Source organism: Hipposideros armiger, unplaced genomic scaffold (assembly GCF_001890085.2).
Source record: "Hipposideros armiger isolate ML-2016 unplaced genomic scaffold, ASM189008v1 scaffold_64, whole genome shotgun sequence".
In the NCBI taxonomy this organism is placed as follows: Eukaryota; Metazoa; Chordata; class Mammalia; order Chiroptera; family Hipposideridae; genus Hipposideros; species Hipposideros armiger.
In genome coordinates, this window is record NW_017731414.1 from 1,922,462 (window position 1) to 1,937,326 (window position 14,865).

General features: G+C 57.1%; 1 protein-coding gene across 2 annotated transcripts in view; it reads left to right on the forward strand.

The window, feature by feature from the left end:
* The window catches only part of TMEM59L (transmembrane protein 59 like), a 12,240-nt gene extending 1,320 nt beyond the window's left edge, over positions 1 to 10,920 (forward strand). Inside the window, exons 1-8 of one of the 2 annotated variants that reach the window (XM_019641927.1) lie at positions 5,760 to 6,016; positions 6,964 to 7,120; positions 7,203 to 7,306; positions 8,470 to 8,622; positions 9,224 to 9,326; positions 9,691 to 9,808; positions 9,904 to 10,021; positions 10,273 to 10,920. In XM_019641927.1, coding sequence (XP_019497472.1) covers positions 5,855 to 6,016; positions 6,964 to 7,120; positions 7,203 to 7,306; positions 8,470 to 8,622; positions 9,224 to 9,326; positions 9,691 to 9,808; positions 9,904 to 10,021; positions 10,273 to 10,401 — 1,044 coding nt within the window. In that variant the 5' untranslated portion in view covers positions 5,760 to 5,854 and the 3' untranslated portion in view covers positions 10,402 to 10,920. Of the gene's footprint in view, positions 1 to 5,759; positions 6,017 to 6,963; positions 7,121 to 7,202; positions 7,307 to 8,469; positions 8,623 to 9,223; positions 9,327 to 9,690; positions 9,809 to 9,903; positions 10,022 to 10,272 lie in introns of those variants that run through there. The other variant, XM_019641926.1, reaches the window with a different exon arrangement.
* Positions 10,921 to 14,865: the final 3,945 nt, after the last annotated feature.

The following is a 14,865-nucleotide window of genomic DNA, read 5'->3' on the forward strand; positions in this document are numbered from 1 at the left end:
CCTCCGCGCACCGCGCGCGCCCTGTCCCGCGGCCCAGAACCCCCTGCTCAATCCCTACCGGCCTGGGACCTCCCATTCCAACCCAGCCAGCTCCAGGCTCCCCACCCCCAATCTAGGACCTGGCGCCCCCAACCTTGTTTCCATACTCCCACCCACTACCCTGCACCCTGCTCTCGGCCCTGTGCCCCTTCAGTGTCCCCTGCGGCCCTCAGCCCTGGCCCTCTCCTCTCCCCCCAATCCTCTGTCTCTGCCCCCACCCCAGCTATGGCCCCGCCCCCCCACTGAAGGCTGGGGTCCCTGAACCCCTCCTGCTCCCATCTCCAGCCTCCTTTCCTCCCCAGGGGCCTGAAAGTCTCTCCCTACCCGCCCCACGTTCTCGGTTCGCGGACCCCACCAGTCACGGCCCAACTGCCCCCCTCCCATTGCATCCCGCCTCTCCTCTGTCCTCTGCGGGCAGCCTCCGGCCCAGGCTTTGCTAGAGGGAAGACAGAAAAAAAAACTGGAAGCACGGAGTCCCCAGCCCTCACCCTGGCTCAGCTGTCCCTCTCGCGCAGGATGGGGCTGAGGCTCCTCGGGGCGCCCGGGGGCCTCAGGAGGGAGCTCCAGCGTGGGCAGACGGGGGAAATAGGTCCCCGTGGGAACGGGGACAGGGGCCTGCGCGGATCCCGCCGGTGGGCAGGAGGGATGCCCAGAACGAGAGCGGTAAGGAGCCCCCCCGGACTCATTGACACCCCCCACGGAAAAATCCGCTCAGCGGCCCGCGGGTGGGGTGCGCCACGCAGTGAGTAATCGCTTCGGCGGCCGCCGCCCGCCGACTCCAGGTAACCAACGCTGGCTGCCGGGAGCGACGCATAGTTCGTCTTACTATTTTTGCGCAGGGACCCTTCTCCGTGTTATTATTTTTGGCGATTGTTTGGGTTTTGGGACCCCCTTCCAGCCCAGACGCCTCTTCCCCCTCCTCTCCGTACCCTAGCCGATCCGTGCGCCCAAGATAAAAGGGTTCCTGGCCTCCAAGGCTGCAGTGGAGGGGTGTCTGAAATGAGAGTTCCCGCCCGGCCCGCGGTTTGAGTCGAAGCCCCGCCCCCAGCCGCGTGCCGGGACAGGGGAAAGTCTCTAACTCTCCAGAGCTTCTGGGGGGGTTCCCTTAGAGACCCCTCGCCCATGTCCTTAACCAGCCAAGGGGGGTAAAACTGTCGGAGGGGGTCTCAGGAGCCCCCACCTTGTTTGCTCAAAGCTGCCTTGCACCCCTGATACTTGGGTCTCCACTCAGACCCCAAACTGTCAGAAAAGAGGATTGGAGGATGGGGTGCTGGGGGCTCTGCGCAACCCCTCAATCTGGACTTTGGATGGGTTGGGGGTGGGTAAAGCCGGTTAGTGCTACAGTGCCCTTTACTGGGGCCAGCCAGGCCTCTGCCTTAGTTTCCCCCTCTGCACAGTGGGCAACTCCCAGTCAGCTTAAGGGTTTCTGTGGGAAGATGCCGGCAGCACAAGATCCTACAGTCTAAGCGGTTAGCATAGTGCTGAGCAATGGGGGTTCTTGCTTTTGGAGCAGAGGTGGTCCCCGGGCCTCAGTTGGTCACCTTTGAAAAATAGAGTCATAGTCCCACCTGCCAGGTTGTCCAGAAGGTGAAGTGCAGGTGGCAGTTCTTGGCTGGAATTCTGTCCAGGATATGTATCACCCCTGCTCCCCACAAACTCTGCCCTTCAACATTTGACTCCCTCCTTGGAGGACTTCACTCAGACTTCTGGAGCAAAATCTTGATATTTCCCCCCAATCTCTGCTCCTCCCCCAGTCATCTCCGGATCTCAGCAAAAGGCTCCCCCATCCACCCAGGTGCTCAGGCCAGAGACCTGGAGGCGTGCGTGACAACACTCTCCTTTGCACATCCCCCATGTCCCATCCATCAGCAAATCCTCTTGGCTCTGATTCCAAAACACAGCCCCATCCTGAGATTCTGACCTCTTCTCCCCACCCCGTTTGGGTCCAGGTCCCACCACCTCCCTCTGGAGTGCCACCCGGCCTCCTCCCAGGCTTCCCTGTAACCCTCCTGCCCCTTTCTGCACAGCAGGCAGAGGGAATTTTTGAAATAAGTGAAGCTGGTCGTTTCTGCCCTGCCACACTTCCCTCCTCTTCTCCACCCTCTTCTTCCCCTTCCCCTCCTTCACTCCACTCCAGCCCCATTTTCCCAAACACACCAACCAGGCAGGTTCTTTCTGCATTTGCTGTTCCCTCTGCAGGGATGCAGTTCCCCCAAATCTTCCTCCAGTTAGCGCCTTCTTTTCTATCAGGTCACGGGTCAAGTGTCATATTCTCAGAGGGGCCCCCTACCTTTCCCAGGCACTCTCTATTCCTTTTCCCTTTGTAAATGATCTTTGTAACACAGCTCTTCAAACATCATCTTTCTCCAGCGACTTATTTCCTTTAGACTGTGAGCACCCTGAAAGCCATTAGGACCCCACACTGGGCCAAGCAAGGACCATGGAGAAGAGCTCAGTGAGCATTTACAAACTGAAAAGATAAGAGAATTCTCAATCCCTCCAAGCAGCAAGAAAACTCAGTCCCAGCAAATCATGCTGCCAGGGGGCCCAGCCAAACCTGTGCCCCTGGTATGTTGTGTGACCCATCCAGTAGCTAACTCCTCTCTGGTCTTAACTTGTAAAAGGGTATGGATCTTTTGGATTTCCCAGTTCTGTCCAGCCCCACCCTGGAGTGTGCCCTCTGCCCTCTGGGTGACCTTGACCCCATACCTTTGACTTTTAAGGAGAGATCTGCCCTTCCTCGCCCTTGGTGCCCCTGTGGCTTAACCCCTTCTTCCCCAGTCACACCACCTCTTTGCACAGGAAGAGTAACCAGCATTGATGGAACTTCTAGCAAATATTGACGCAAGTCCTTGAAGGAAGCTGGGAATGTATTGAGGGGGCAGACTGAGGGAGGGCCTCACATGGGCTGGGAGAAGGGCTCCTCTGTAGTCTTGCACCCTCTGCACATAAGGATTAGGTTGGGGATGACTCTCCAGCCCCAGCTCCCTGCGTCATTCCAGGGCACTGAGGGGGCACTGGGAGGATGCTGTGGTTACATCACCTTCAGGGTCCCTTAGGGACCCAGAGCCAGTGCGAGTCAGGAGGGCACAGGGCTGCCTCTCCCATGTGCTACCCCCGTGCTTAGGGTTTAGAATGAGATTAGCTGCCTTATGTTCCAGGCCAGTATTCCCAGGAAGCAGCAACAGTGAGGTTCTGGACCTGGATCCAGGGTTGGAGCAGCAGAACTAGGTTTAAAACCTGTGTGCACAAGACGGTGGGGCTTTATCATTTCTACCAGGGAGGCTGAGTCTGGGGAGCTGGGGTGCCTGGGTTACCGACATTAGAGGTGGGGGTCCCAGAAGCATAGAACTGCTTAGTTCTAGATCACGGTCAGTGCGCTCTGAGCCACGGAGGCCTAAGTTCCCTGCCCTCTGTACCCTGGAGAACCTCGATGTCTGGGGTCCAGGAGGTGCTGGCATTTGGGGGGCAGACAGCTGTGCCTCTTTCCTCTCCTTCCCCACTGACGCAAGCGCCGGCTTGCGAAGAAGCCACTGGGCCGTGCCTTCTCCCCAGCCTGTACCCGGCTTAGGGATGGGGGTCAGCGGGGTCGTGGTGAGGGCGGCAGGGGACAAAGGGCGCTTGTCCGATACCCGCTCTGACCTCGGCTGCCCCTTCTTGGACGCAGAGCCTGCGGCTGATTCACGCCCTGGCCGGCCACTGGGCCCCCGCCTGCCGCCCCCGGCTGGGCCGCCCCGGGGGGTAGGAAGTGGGGGTGGGGGCGAGGGGCGGCGCCGAGTCAACTTTCCCTCTTAAGCCCCGAAGGAATGTCGGCGGATTTCCTGAAACCCGACCCTGGCCGCCCGCCGGCCCTCCCGCCCCTCACCTGGACCTGCTCCCTCGGGAACCGCAGGAGGGGCGCGGGGGCTCACCTGGGGGGCCGGGGTCAAGTCCTTCTTCCGCTCCCGCCCCCAGCCGCCTAGTGGAGCGGAAAGGGGGGTGGGTGGGCGGCAATCAGACCTTCGCACTCCTCCTCTCCGGAGACTTAGGCCAGTGGTCCAATCCCTCCTGCCTCAGTTTCCCCTCTGCAGAAGGACTGGGGGGTGTCCTTCCTGTTGCGCTCTAAGCGACGCCTCTTATGTCCGACGCCCCTCCCTCTGCAGTTTGCCCTTCTCTTTGCTTCTCACGCTTGTCACCTTGACGAACCCTCTTGGCAACCCTGAGCCTCAGTTTCTTCATTGTAAACTGGAAGGCGCTACCAGTGCCTCCTTGTAGGGTTTTTGCAAGAAAATGCCTGGGATGTATTTTGTTTGGGATGAATGTAGGACGGTAATTGTGGAAGGCTTAAGCGCGTGGAGCTCTGGAACTGACGTGTGTAGGCTTGAATCCTAGCCCTTCCCAGGGGTCTTGGGGCCTAGGTTTCCCACCTGTGAAATGGGGGACAGTACTGGTCGTAACCAAAGGCTGTTTCCCGAGGTGCGGGCCTGTCGTGCGGTGGGTTAGACGCGGGGTTCCCCCGCACTCGTGCAAAACGCGGCTGGAGGCCCTCGCCGCAAGGTCGCGGCGGCCTAGCCCGGGAGGGGCGGGGCGGGGGAGGAGCGCGTCGGGATCCAGATGTTCGGGGTCCGCCAGGCACAGCCGCGCCTGATTAAGCCACGTGGGGGCCGGCTGAGGCCGCGGAGATGAAAGCGCAGCAGCCGTCCCGGGAAGGGAGGGGTGCTCCAGCCACCCCCCCCACACGCCGTCCCCTCCTCCCCGGCCGGAACCTGCGGCGCCCTCTGACCCGCTGACCCCAAGTGGTTGCCGCCCCGTCTGCAGGGGCGGAGCATAGACTGAAGACTCACGGGCGGCAGTGCGGCCTCCGCAAGCACCTGTGCGGGGCACGCCAGGGAGAGGGGTCATTTTTGCAAGTGACCCCGGTTTAGAGGGGTGCCCCCACTCCCATGCCTGACGGAGAAGAGGCTAGGGTGACCTCCTAACCGGAGATTCACGGGGCTACAATCTGTCACCTTGGAGTGCGGCAGTTATGGAAGCCAGACGTGCCCGTTTGTCCTAAGTTTTCCCATGAAAATTAGAAATTTTAGCAACTCCTCCCACTCCTGCCTGAACCTCTATACCCCCTCTCACTCAGCCCCACTCAGTCTTGGGGAACAAGGGCCAGATCCCCCAGGTATGTCGATTAGGGCTGGGCCTGAGAGAGGCAAGGCTAGGGGAGCCCTGGTGCGGCTGGGAGAGCTTCCTTAAAAGGTGGCAAACTGCACACAAGTTACCGCCTCCCCTGACTTGGGTATCAAAGGAGACGATGCCAGGGACCATCCCTAAGGCTTTGGCTGACCCATCCCTGCGATCCTCACGACCCTCTTATCTTCACCCTCTGGCTACCTCACCACCCTCCCACCGCCTCTTCCACAACCTCTTCCTCGCCTCAGGGTCCTCGCTATTCTTTTTCCCTCTACTGCCCTCCGGCGTGGCCAGCTCAAACGCAGCCCCCTGCGGGAGGCCTTCCCTGATACCCTGGCGAATAGACCGCCTCTCCCACCTCATCACCCCATTTGTTTCCTTTTGGCCCCTATCTCAGGCTGCTATCCCCTCGCCAGTGGATACAAGGGAGGTGTCAGGGCACTCCCGAGAAAAGACAGACGGAGGGGGCCGCGATCCACCTGCCGGCATCCAGACAGTGCCGCAGCGCTGCTGCCCCGCCCTTTCTCCGCATCCCCCGCCCCCTCCTTCCCAGGCTGCCCCGCTCGGGTGACGTCAGCGATCCGGTCCCCGCCGCCGCCGCATCCTCCGAGCTTGCGGGAGCCGGCGTCCTGCGCCGCTCGCGTCTGGCCTGGCTATGGCTGCGGTGGCACTGCTGCCGCTCCTCCTGCTGCTGCTGCAGCCTCCGCCCGCGACGCCCGCGCCGCCGGTCCGCGACCCGTTCTCCCCGCAGCTCGGGGACACGCAGAGCTGCCAGCTGCGGTGCCGTGACCGCTACCCTAGCCCGCAGCCCTCGCAGGTGACGCGCATGCGGCGCCAGCCCGAAGAACGGTTGGGGATGCGGATTCCTCGGTTGGGGGTGCAGGTTCCTCGGTTGGGGATGCGGGTTCCTCGGTTGGGAGCGGGAGACAGAGGTTCCCAGGAGGGGGAAGGGGTCAGAAATGGGAGGTGTTTTTCCCTTGGGGTTGGATTCCTCTGATGGGCAAAGGGCTGGAATCGCTTCGATGGCGGCAAGCGCAGGCGTTTGGGCCCCTCCGATGGGGATGGGGGTGTTCCTCCTGTGGGGGAGGGACTGGTGGTCCCTGCGATGGAAAAGGTTGTTGGGGTGCGGGCCCCCCTCCGATGAATGCAAGGCTGGGGGGGCTCCCTCCAAGCGTGGAGTGGGGTGAGGACTAAAGACCCTAATGCCACCTGGCGGGCTCTGGCTACATACACTGTGCTGCGCAAGAACGGTGAAGCGCCCAACCCCCACCTCCCTCGGGCCTGAAGTTCCCATCCTCCTCCTTCCCCCACCCAAGCAGCTTTCATATCCTTCTCCGTACAACCCCCCCCCAAGCTACCAGCCCCCACTCTTATCCTCGGCTCCTCCCCTCCTCCAAGCTAGATCCCAATTTTTCCAGGCCTGAAGGGTGACAAGCCTCCTTTGAGTGCCCCCTCCTTCCTCAGGACTGAGAATTCCTCTCAATCTCCCCCCTCCTCCCTGGAGCCTTAGGAAGCCCATTTCCCTCCCTCTTCCCTAGTTTTCTAACCATTGCTCAAACCCAGCATCCTCCATCGTTCAAACCCCTTCTTAAGCCCTCTATCCTCCTCAGAGCTAAGAGACCACACTAATATTCTTAGCCCCATCCCAACCTTCCTAGATTTGGGCGAGGGGAATCAAATCTTCTACCTCCTCTCCTGAGTGCTTTCAGTGCTCACCTCATCCTGCCCCTCAGCCTGGTCTGAGCCCCTTGTCCCCCCTCCCAGGAGGACCTGAAGCAGGCAGACTCCTCCAAGTCCCAGAAGGAGTATGACAGGGCAGTCTTCATCAGTGCTTGTGAGCGAGGCTGCCGCCTCTTCTCCATCTGTCGGTTTGTGGCCAGGAGCTCGAAACCCAATGCCACACAGGCTGAGTGTGAAGCAGGTGAGTGCTGGCCAGGTGGGCCTGGTTGGGGAAAGGTGGCCTGGGAAGGGCTGCCCCCAGTCACTTCCTCCTGCCCTTGCAGCCTGCGTGGAGGCCTACATGAAGGAGACAGAGCAGCAGGCCTGCAGCGAGGGCTGCTGGAGCCAGAATCCTGAGCCGGAGCACGAGCCAGAGTCTGAGCAGAAGGTGGGCTTCCTCCCACCTGTGGCCCTGGGCTCATGTCCCCTCCTCACAACTCCCCTCCCCCAAATCTGTACTAATATCCAGAGTCTCCCAGGCTCTCTGTTCTATTCTGGGCCTACTGGGTGTCCTGGATTGAGCATGTCACTTCTCAAGCCTCAATTGTCGTCTCTAATATGGGATGACACCCCCACCCCACCACCTTGCAAAAAGTAAATAACAGAAGACAGCCATTGTTTAACAAGCATTTCTCCTGGGCCAGGCCTGACCTCAGCCTGTCCCAAATTTCTCGTGCTGCCTGGAGGCACCAGGGGCAGCCTGTCACCCCTGTGTCATGCCCACGGAACAATTACCCAAGGTCACACAGGACTGTGCATCTAAAGCCAGTGCCACCACAACTTATGACCAATCCTCACCTCACTCATATTCAGTGGCATTAGAGCTGACTTTATTGACCATCTACTGCATGCCAGGTGCTGGTCTGAGCACTTTCCTTGTAATGAACAGGTGGCTGCTGTCATCTGGGGGGCTCAGAACTAAGGTTCAGGGAGAAGCAACCTCCCAAGCATACACACACTGCCCTCCTCGCCCGCCAAACTGGGGAGAAATAATAACTACTAAACTGTCATAGTCATGAGTGAGTCTTGGCAATGCTGCATCAGGGGAAACTGAAGCACAGGAAATAATTCATCACAGCGAGAGACCCATGGGCTAGGATTCCCCAGAAAGCCCTGTCCCCTCTTCCTCCATTTCCCTCCACCCTCTCCAGGCTTTTATTGTTCATAAAAACATAGAGCACTATCATTCCTTCCTATTCTGAGTTCTCTCCTGATGCCATCAAATGAAGAATAATGATGATGGCGAAATTTTTAATAACAGCAGCTACTATATATTAGGTACTTGTGCTGTGCCATTGTCTAGTTGAAATCTCACAGCAACCCCATGAAGGAAGAGAATCATTCCCATTTTAGGGCTCAGAGAGGACAATCCATTTCTCTGAGGGCACGGAGCCAGCCGAATGCAGCACTGAGGTCTGTGTTCCTTGTATGAAGCTCTGTTGCCCCAAACCGCTTAGGGAATTCTGATCACATTGGACTTGCCCAGCTCCCCTGCCATCAGTCAATGTCCTATCTTAGTCACATTTCATGCCTTGGGCTTCCCCTTGGCAGAGAAAGGTCCTGGAAGCTCCAAGTGGGGCTCTCTCGCTTCTGGACTTGTTTTCTACCCTCTGCAATGACCTTGTCAACTCGGCCCAGGGCTTCGTCTCCTCCACCTGGACATACTACCTGCAGACTGACAATGGGAAGGTGGTGGTGTTCCAGGTGAGGGGTCTGGCAGGGGCCACACCAGAGTGGTGGGTGGGTGATCAGGGTAAGAAAGTGGGATACATTCGTTCTTAGCTCGTGGGATGCAAAGTCCACAGGTGATCAAGTAAGCTTCAGGTACTGCTGGATGCAGGGGTTCAGTGTCTCACTCTACCCCTGATTCTGCTTTCTTCGTGGTGGCTTTATTCCCAGGCAAGCACTTTCCCCCTGATAACAGGGTGGATGCCTAAGGCTCTAAAAGCACAACTTCTCTGGAGTTTTAACGAAGCTGAGGTTTACTCTCATTGGCTTTGTCTGGGTCATGTGACCCCCTCTCAGCCAGTCCCTGTGATTCTGTTGGCCTGGCCTGGAGCATGTTCTTATTTCAGAGGCTGGAGGCTGGGCTCAAGGTAAATTGAAGGGCCCTCACCAGTAGGGAACAGCATCCCTGAAGTCAGCCCACAGCTCCACGGGAGATTGCCCTTCCTGCATCCAGTAGAACTAGGTGCCAGCTGGGCATGGGACAGTGTAGCCCATTTGGGACACAGAGTGGTGCTTCCCAGGGCCAAGGTGGTGACTTTCTAAAGGGCTTCTCTGTGCTGTCTTGTTCTCGGCCCAGACCCAGCCTGTGGTAGAAAGCCTGGGGCACGAGGGGGCCCGTCTGCAGCGAGTGGAGGTGATTTGGCGGGGATCTCATCCTGAGGCCTTGGAGGTGCACGTGGGTAAGGTCTGAGCCTAGACCAGTGTTCCTTCCACAGGTGGCTCCACTGCCATAAGGAGTCCTCCTGGCAAATGAACCCTTTAGGATTGGGATTTCTGTCTCAACTCCTGGAATTCCGTAGTCTGGCTCCTAGGGTTCTTTGGTCCGTTTCCAGGGTTCTGTTGTCCCTCTCCCAAGGGTTCTGTAGTTTCCCAAGGTTCCATGGTTCATCATCCAGGGGTCCGTGGTCCATCTCCCAGGGTTCTGATCTATTCCAGGACTCCATGCCCCATTGTCCCAGGTCCTGGCCTCCTTTCTCCTCTCCATGGCTGCTGTGGCCTCTTGGGGAAAGCGTGGTGGCCACTGCAGAACAACCTGTGTCTCAGACCCTCTAGGCCCCTTGGACAAGGTGAGGAAGGCCAAGATCCGAGTCAAGACCAGCAGCAAGGCCAAGGTGGAGTCTGATGAGCTGCAGGACAACGACTTCCTCAGTTGCATGTCCCGGTGGGTGGCAGGACCCTGGGGGTGGGGGTGGGGCAGGAGGGGGGGGTGTCCCAGACCCCATTAGGGTTGCTGAGCATGCTTGTCTCGTTGGGCAGGCGCTCGGGGCTTCCTCGCTGGATCCTGGCCTGCTGCCTCTTCCTCTCTGTGCTGGTGATGCTGTGGCTGAGCTGCTCCACCTTGGTGACTGCGCCTGGCCAGCACCTCAAGTTCCAGGTGGGCTGGGCCAATGGGCAGGCCAGGAGGAGGGGTGGGGGAGAGCTGCTCCCTTTTCCTGGATAGGGCTATCCCCTCTCCGTGGAGGCAGGGCCCCCTGACTTTCTGTGTGACGTTGGGCAAATTTCTTCATTCCCTTGTGAAATGGGGAAGAAGGCCCCCCTTAGTTGGCGTGACCTGAGATCAGGGGTGGGAAGGAGCCTTGCAGGGTGGGGACTCAGTAACCTGCCCTTCCTCCACCTCCTTTGCAGCCCCTGACCCTGGAGCAACACAAGGGCTTCATGGTAGAGCCAGACTGGCCGCTGTACCCTCCCCCGTCCCACGCCTTTGGGGACAGCCCCCCACCCTACAAGCTGAAGCTGGACCTGACTAAGCTGTAGGCCTGTCTCCACCCGAGCACTGCCAAGCGCAAGGGCTCCTCTATCCTCAATGCCCTGTGCCCAGGGGTCCAGGCCAGGGCGGGACCATCTTTGGGCTCCTGCATCCCCAAATCCTCTCTCTCTCGTCCCATCCCTCACTCCTCTGGATCCTGGGGTCACCATGCCCCCATGGGAGGGGATGGGATCTGGCCTTGGGCCCCCCTTTCCCTGGAGCGTGCTACTTTTTGTCTTCTATCGTGTAGCTTCTTGAGTATTTGAACCCCAGTTCTGTGCCGCTTTTCTCCTTCCTCTTCACTTTCCTCTGGGAGTGGGCTGAGGCTGCAGGGGAGCAGCCTTGTGCTAAGCCTCTCTTTTTCCCTACCCCACCTCTAGAGATCCAGCCCCATGGGAGGAGGCCCCTGCAGGAAGAGGCAGTGGGCAGCTCCATGCTGTGGGGATAGAGGTAGGCAGCTGAGGCTGGAATTGCAGCATGGGGGTTGGGAGGAATAAACCATGTACATAAAATATGTCTTGGACCAAGTCTGCTTCTGTTTGTCTTTCCATCGGCCCTTGGAAGAGTGGCCTGAGCATGGCCATGACCTCTGCCCACCAGACCCTTTCTGAGATGGGGAAGCCCTGTGAACTCCCTGTGGCTCGAGGTGTGTGAACCACCTGCCACCTAGAAGGACAGCACCTCTGTTGCCCAGCCCACATCACATTTGTAACGAGGGTGTCCCTGTGGGTCAGTGCCCCTTCCTGTGCTCCCAGGTACCTGCTTTGAAATGGAAGAGGACATTTGCTAATTTTGTAGCCACCTGACTCCCATCCTCCCTTATTTTGGAGATGGAGCTCTGCCCCATTGGGGACCATCTCAGGGCACGGTCTATGGGTCCTCTCTCCTTCCCTGCCCAAGGGGTTCAGCCTTGGCATTCTTTCCCTGCACTTGGCATCGGAGAGGAGTCTTGCAGGGCAGGAGCAGCCCTCCCTGAGGAGGCCACAGGCATGGCTCTCCTTCCTTCCTGTACATTCTGCGGGCTTCCCAAGATCCTTCCAATAAGTCCCCTTTTAGTTTAGTTAACTGGAGTTGCTTCTGTTCCTGGTTGGCAGGGGTCTCTTCTGGGGAGAGTTTGGGATGAGGGTTGTGGTGGTCAATGGGGTGGAGGTTTCCAGAGCCTGATGGAGGCCTGTGGGTGATGGGTGGGTGGGTGGGTAGGGGAAGTTGAGTTGGAGCTGAGTGGGGCCGGTTATTGGTCCCTTCATCCTTCGCCTTGCCCTGTGTCCCTGGTGGTTGATCACTTGGGCCCTCTGCCTTTTGCTAGAGTCAGCCAATGCAGTGGGAGAGGGGGATGACAGGACTAGCAGGAGGTGGGAAGAAGGAGCCATGAGAAGGCAGGTGTTCCTCTCTGCTGTCCCTTCCTGAGTCCCCCAACCCAAGGCCACAGCTCCACCAAGTGAGCCTTCAGCCTGGATATGGTAACAGCTCACCCACTGTTGCTTGTCCTCCGTACTGTACAACCCATATCAGCTACTCAACCCTGTCCATACCTTTGCAAAGGGCTCTTTCTTTATAACACTCTTGAATAGTCCATTCTCACTGGCTTCTGCTGCTGCCAGCACCCTGCCTGATACCGTGAGCATCAGGATTCAACATAAAGGCAATCTAGGCCCCTGGTTGTCATCCTGGGCCAGGTTTGGGTTTCAGGTCCACCCCTGAGAACATTGCCGGGACATGAGACCTGAACAGAGATGAGAAGTGGAGGCAGGCCAGCCCTGCCCAATAGAACTTTCTGCGATGACAGAAACATTCTGTCTGCACCATGCCCAGCTACATGGTGTTATGGAGCCCTTGCAATGTGGCTAGGTGACTGAAGAACTGCATTTTTCATTTTTTTTAGTTTGAGTTGGTGTGCATTCAAGGTTTTTCCTCTTTTTTTTTGTGGTGGTGGTAAAATATACAGTCCACATAAAACTTGCCATTTTAACCAGTTTTTAAGTGTACAAATCAGTGGGATTAGGCTCAACCACAATGATGTGTGAACATCCTTACTGTCATTTTAAATGGCTTCTGGAACTGCTCAGCCCAGCTGGAAGGGTCCCCTGGTGGTCCTTTCCCGTGCATCCTTACCTTGCCCCTGGCCTCCCCATCTCAATGGCTCTGGACATTTAGGTGGCCCCTTGATTTTTCCCCATCCTCATTCCACCTGATTCCATCAGCAGGGCCTGTCCCCTCAACCTCTAGCTTACATGTTTCTCTTTATCTCCATAGCAGTCACCAAGGTCCAAGCTACCACCTCCTCTCACCCAACTACTCTAGCCTCCTGCCTCCTCTTGGGACTCTCTGCTTTCCCTCCAGCCACCCTCCAGCTCTGTGCAGACATCACCTTTTTCCTGGGTTTACTGCTGCTGCAAGGAGCCCAAATACCCACGTGTACCAAAACGGCTTCCCATAATCTGGTCCCACTAACATGAACCACTCCTACAGAGGCTCTGTCTCTCACTCGCTTTGCGCCAGCCCCGCAGGCTCTCTCTAGATTCCTTGGGCTTACCTTGTTCCTTCCAACCCCAGGGCCTTTGCATTTGCATTTCCCTCTGTCAGGAACACCCTCATAGCCATGCTCTGTCCAAGTGCTCTTCCTCCTCAGAAGACATCCCAGTTGCCCGACTAGGCTAGCATCTCCTGTTATATCCATGTTTAGCTCCCTGCCAATCTTCCTGTGCTTACAGTAATTATTAAGTAATTATTAAATAATTAGTAATTGCTTGTTTCAACATTTGTACAACATAATTTTATAAGCTCTATGAAGGCAGCTCCCACAGATCTCATTGGTGACGGGGCATAGAGCAAGGGATCAATAATTATTTTTGCTTGGGTGTCTCTTCGTTTCCCTCTCAGACCCCAGAAGTAGCCTTACCCTGTTCAGTTTATTCCCTACATGGGGTCAGACCATGTCCCGCCCCTGCTGACCCTCATGACTTCCTATTATCCTCAGATACCACCTAATTCCTTCTGCCTATCGTTTAAAGGGCTTGCAATACTCAACAACCTGGCAGCTATCTCTCCTCTCATGTCCCTCCCACCTTTTGGTCTGACAACAAAATGGGCTCTGTTCTCACTGCTTCCTGCAGTAACATCAATGGCCCAGCTTCCAGGCCTTTGCTACAGTAGCTCCTTCCCCTGGGAATGCCATCATGCACTTGGTAGAAATCGACCTGGCACCTGGCACCCTCTTATTCCTTTCTAACAGAACTCTGGTATGCTTTGACGAAACCTATGTGGCTCAGGGGAAATTGAGCAACATGACCTAAGCCTCCTCTGGTATTAGTGGGATTTTTTGGGAGAGAGACATGCCCTGTTAACTGCAGTTGTTGAGCTGGGAGGATATGAGTTTGGAGCGGTCAGGGGCCATATGTGTCTCCACAATGACAGAGCCTTCCAGACTGATGCAGCGAGATTGTGTCTTCATGACACTACTGGTAGTCTTGGATCAAGCTGTGCCTTGAAGTCCACACTGTTTCTTTTGTCAGTTTGCATTGGGCATCTTGGAACTGAAAAGTTGTCACAGATCCCTATCTCTTTGTCCTCCCTCCCCTCTCTCAAGACTGAACCCCAAGGGCAGAGTGTTTTGTTTGTCACTGTGTGTCTAGTACATTAATTCTTAAAGTCCTTGTGACCAACCCAGGGCTGTGTCCAGAGTGGATGCTTCGCAGATGTGGAATGAATAACACCAGGTGGTGAGGGTAGAAACCGTGAACACTGTGGGTGTGTAGAGAGGGGAGAGGAGTCCCTTCAAGCATGTGATGAGTGATGGCTGCCTGGAAGATGTGGCAGCTGACTTGGGCTTTGAGGGATGGATAGAATATAAGGAGGAGGAAAGGTGTCCCAGGTGCATGGGTGTGTGTTGGAAGTGTGCGCGCGCATGCGTGTGTGTGTGCGCGCGCATGCGTGTGTGTGTGTGTGTGTTCAGAGACAAGTAATTCCTGCTCACATCACCTGCCCTTCTTAGGGCTTCACTTGGGGGAGAGGCCCAAGTGCCAAGCAAAGGCCTTCTGGTCCTTTCTGGAATCTCAGGAGAGAGAGGGCCCTTTGCCTTTGTCTGGGGCTCCTACCAGGAGTGGGGGCTACGCAGGTGACCTTGTGGAGGAGCCCTGACTCAACACAACTCTCTGAGCCTCAGTTGTTTTATCTGCCCTCTCAATTCTGCAAGGCACCTGGGAAACCACCCTCTCTGGCCTTCTCTCTGCCTTCCTCAGCGCATCCAATGCAGACCTGGTGGAGGGTGGGTGAGTGGCTGGTGTCATGGGAACAGGCAGGAATGCCCATGTGTCCTGAAGCACAGGGTTGCCACAGCAACCAGCATTCTTGGTTCCCTGGTGACAGGCCTGAGTTCTGGGCCCAGGATAGTAATCTGCCAAGGAAAGGAGGGAGGCAGCAAGGTGTCTCTGTGACACTCCATCTACGCTTTGAGGGAATGATGGGGACTCATT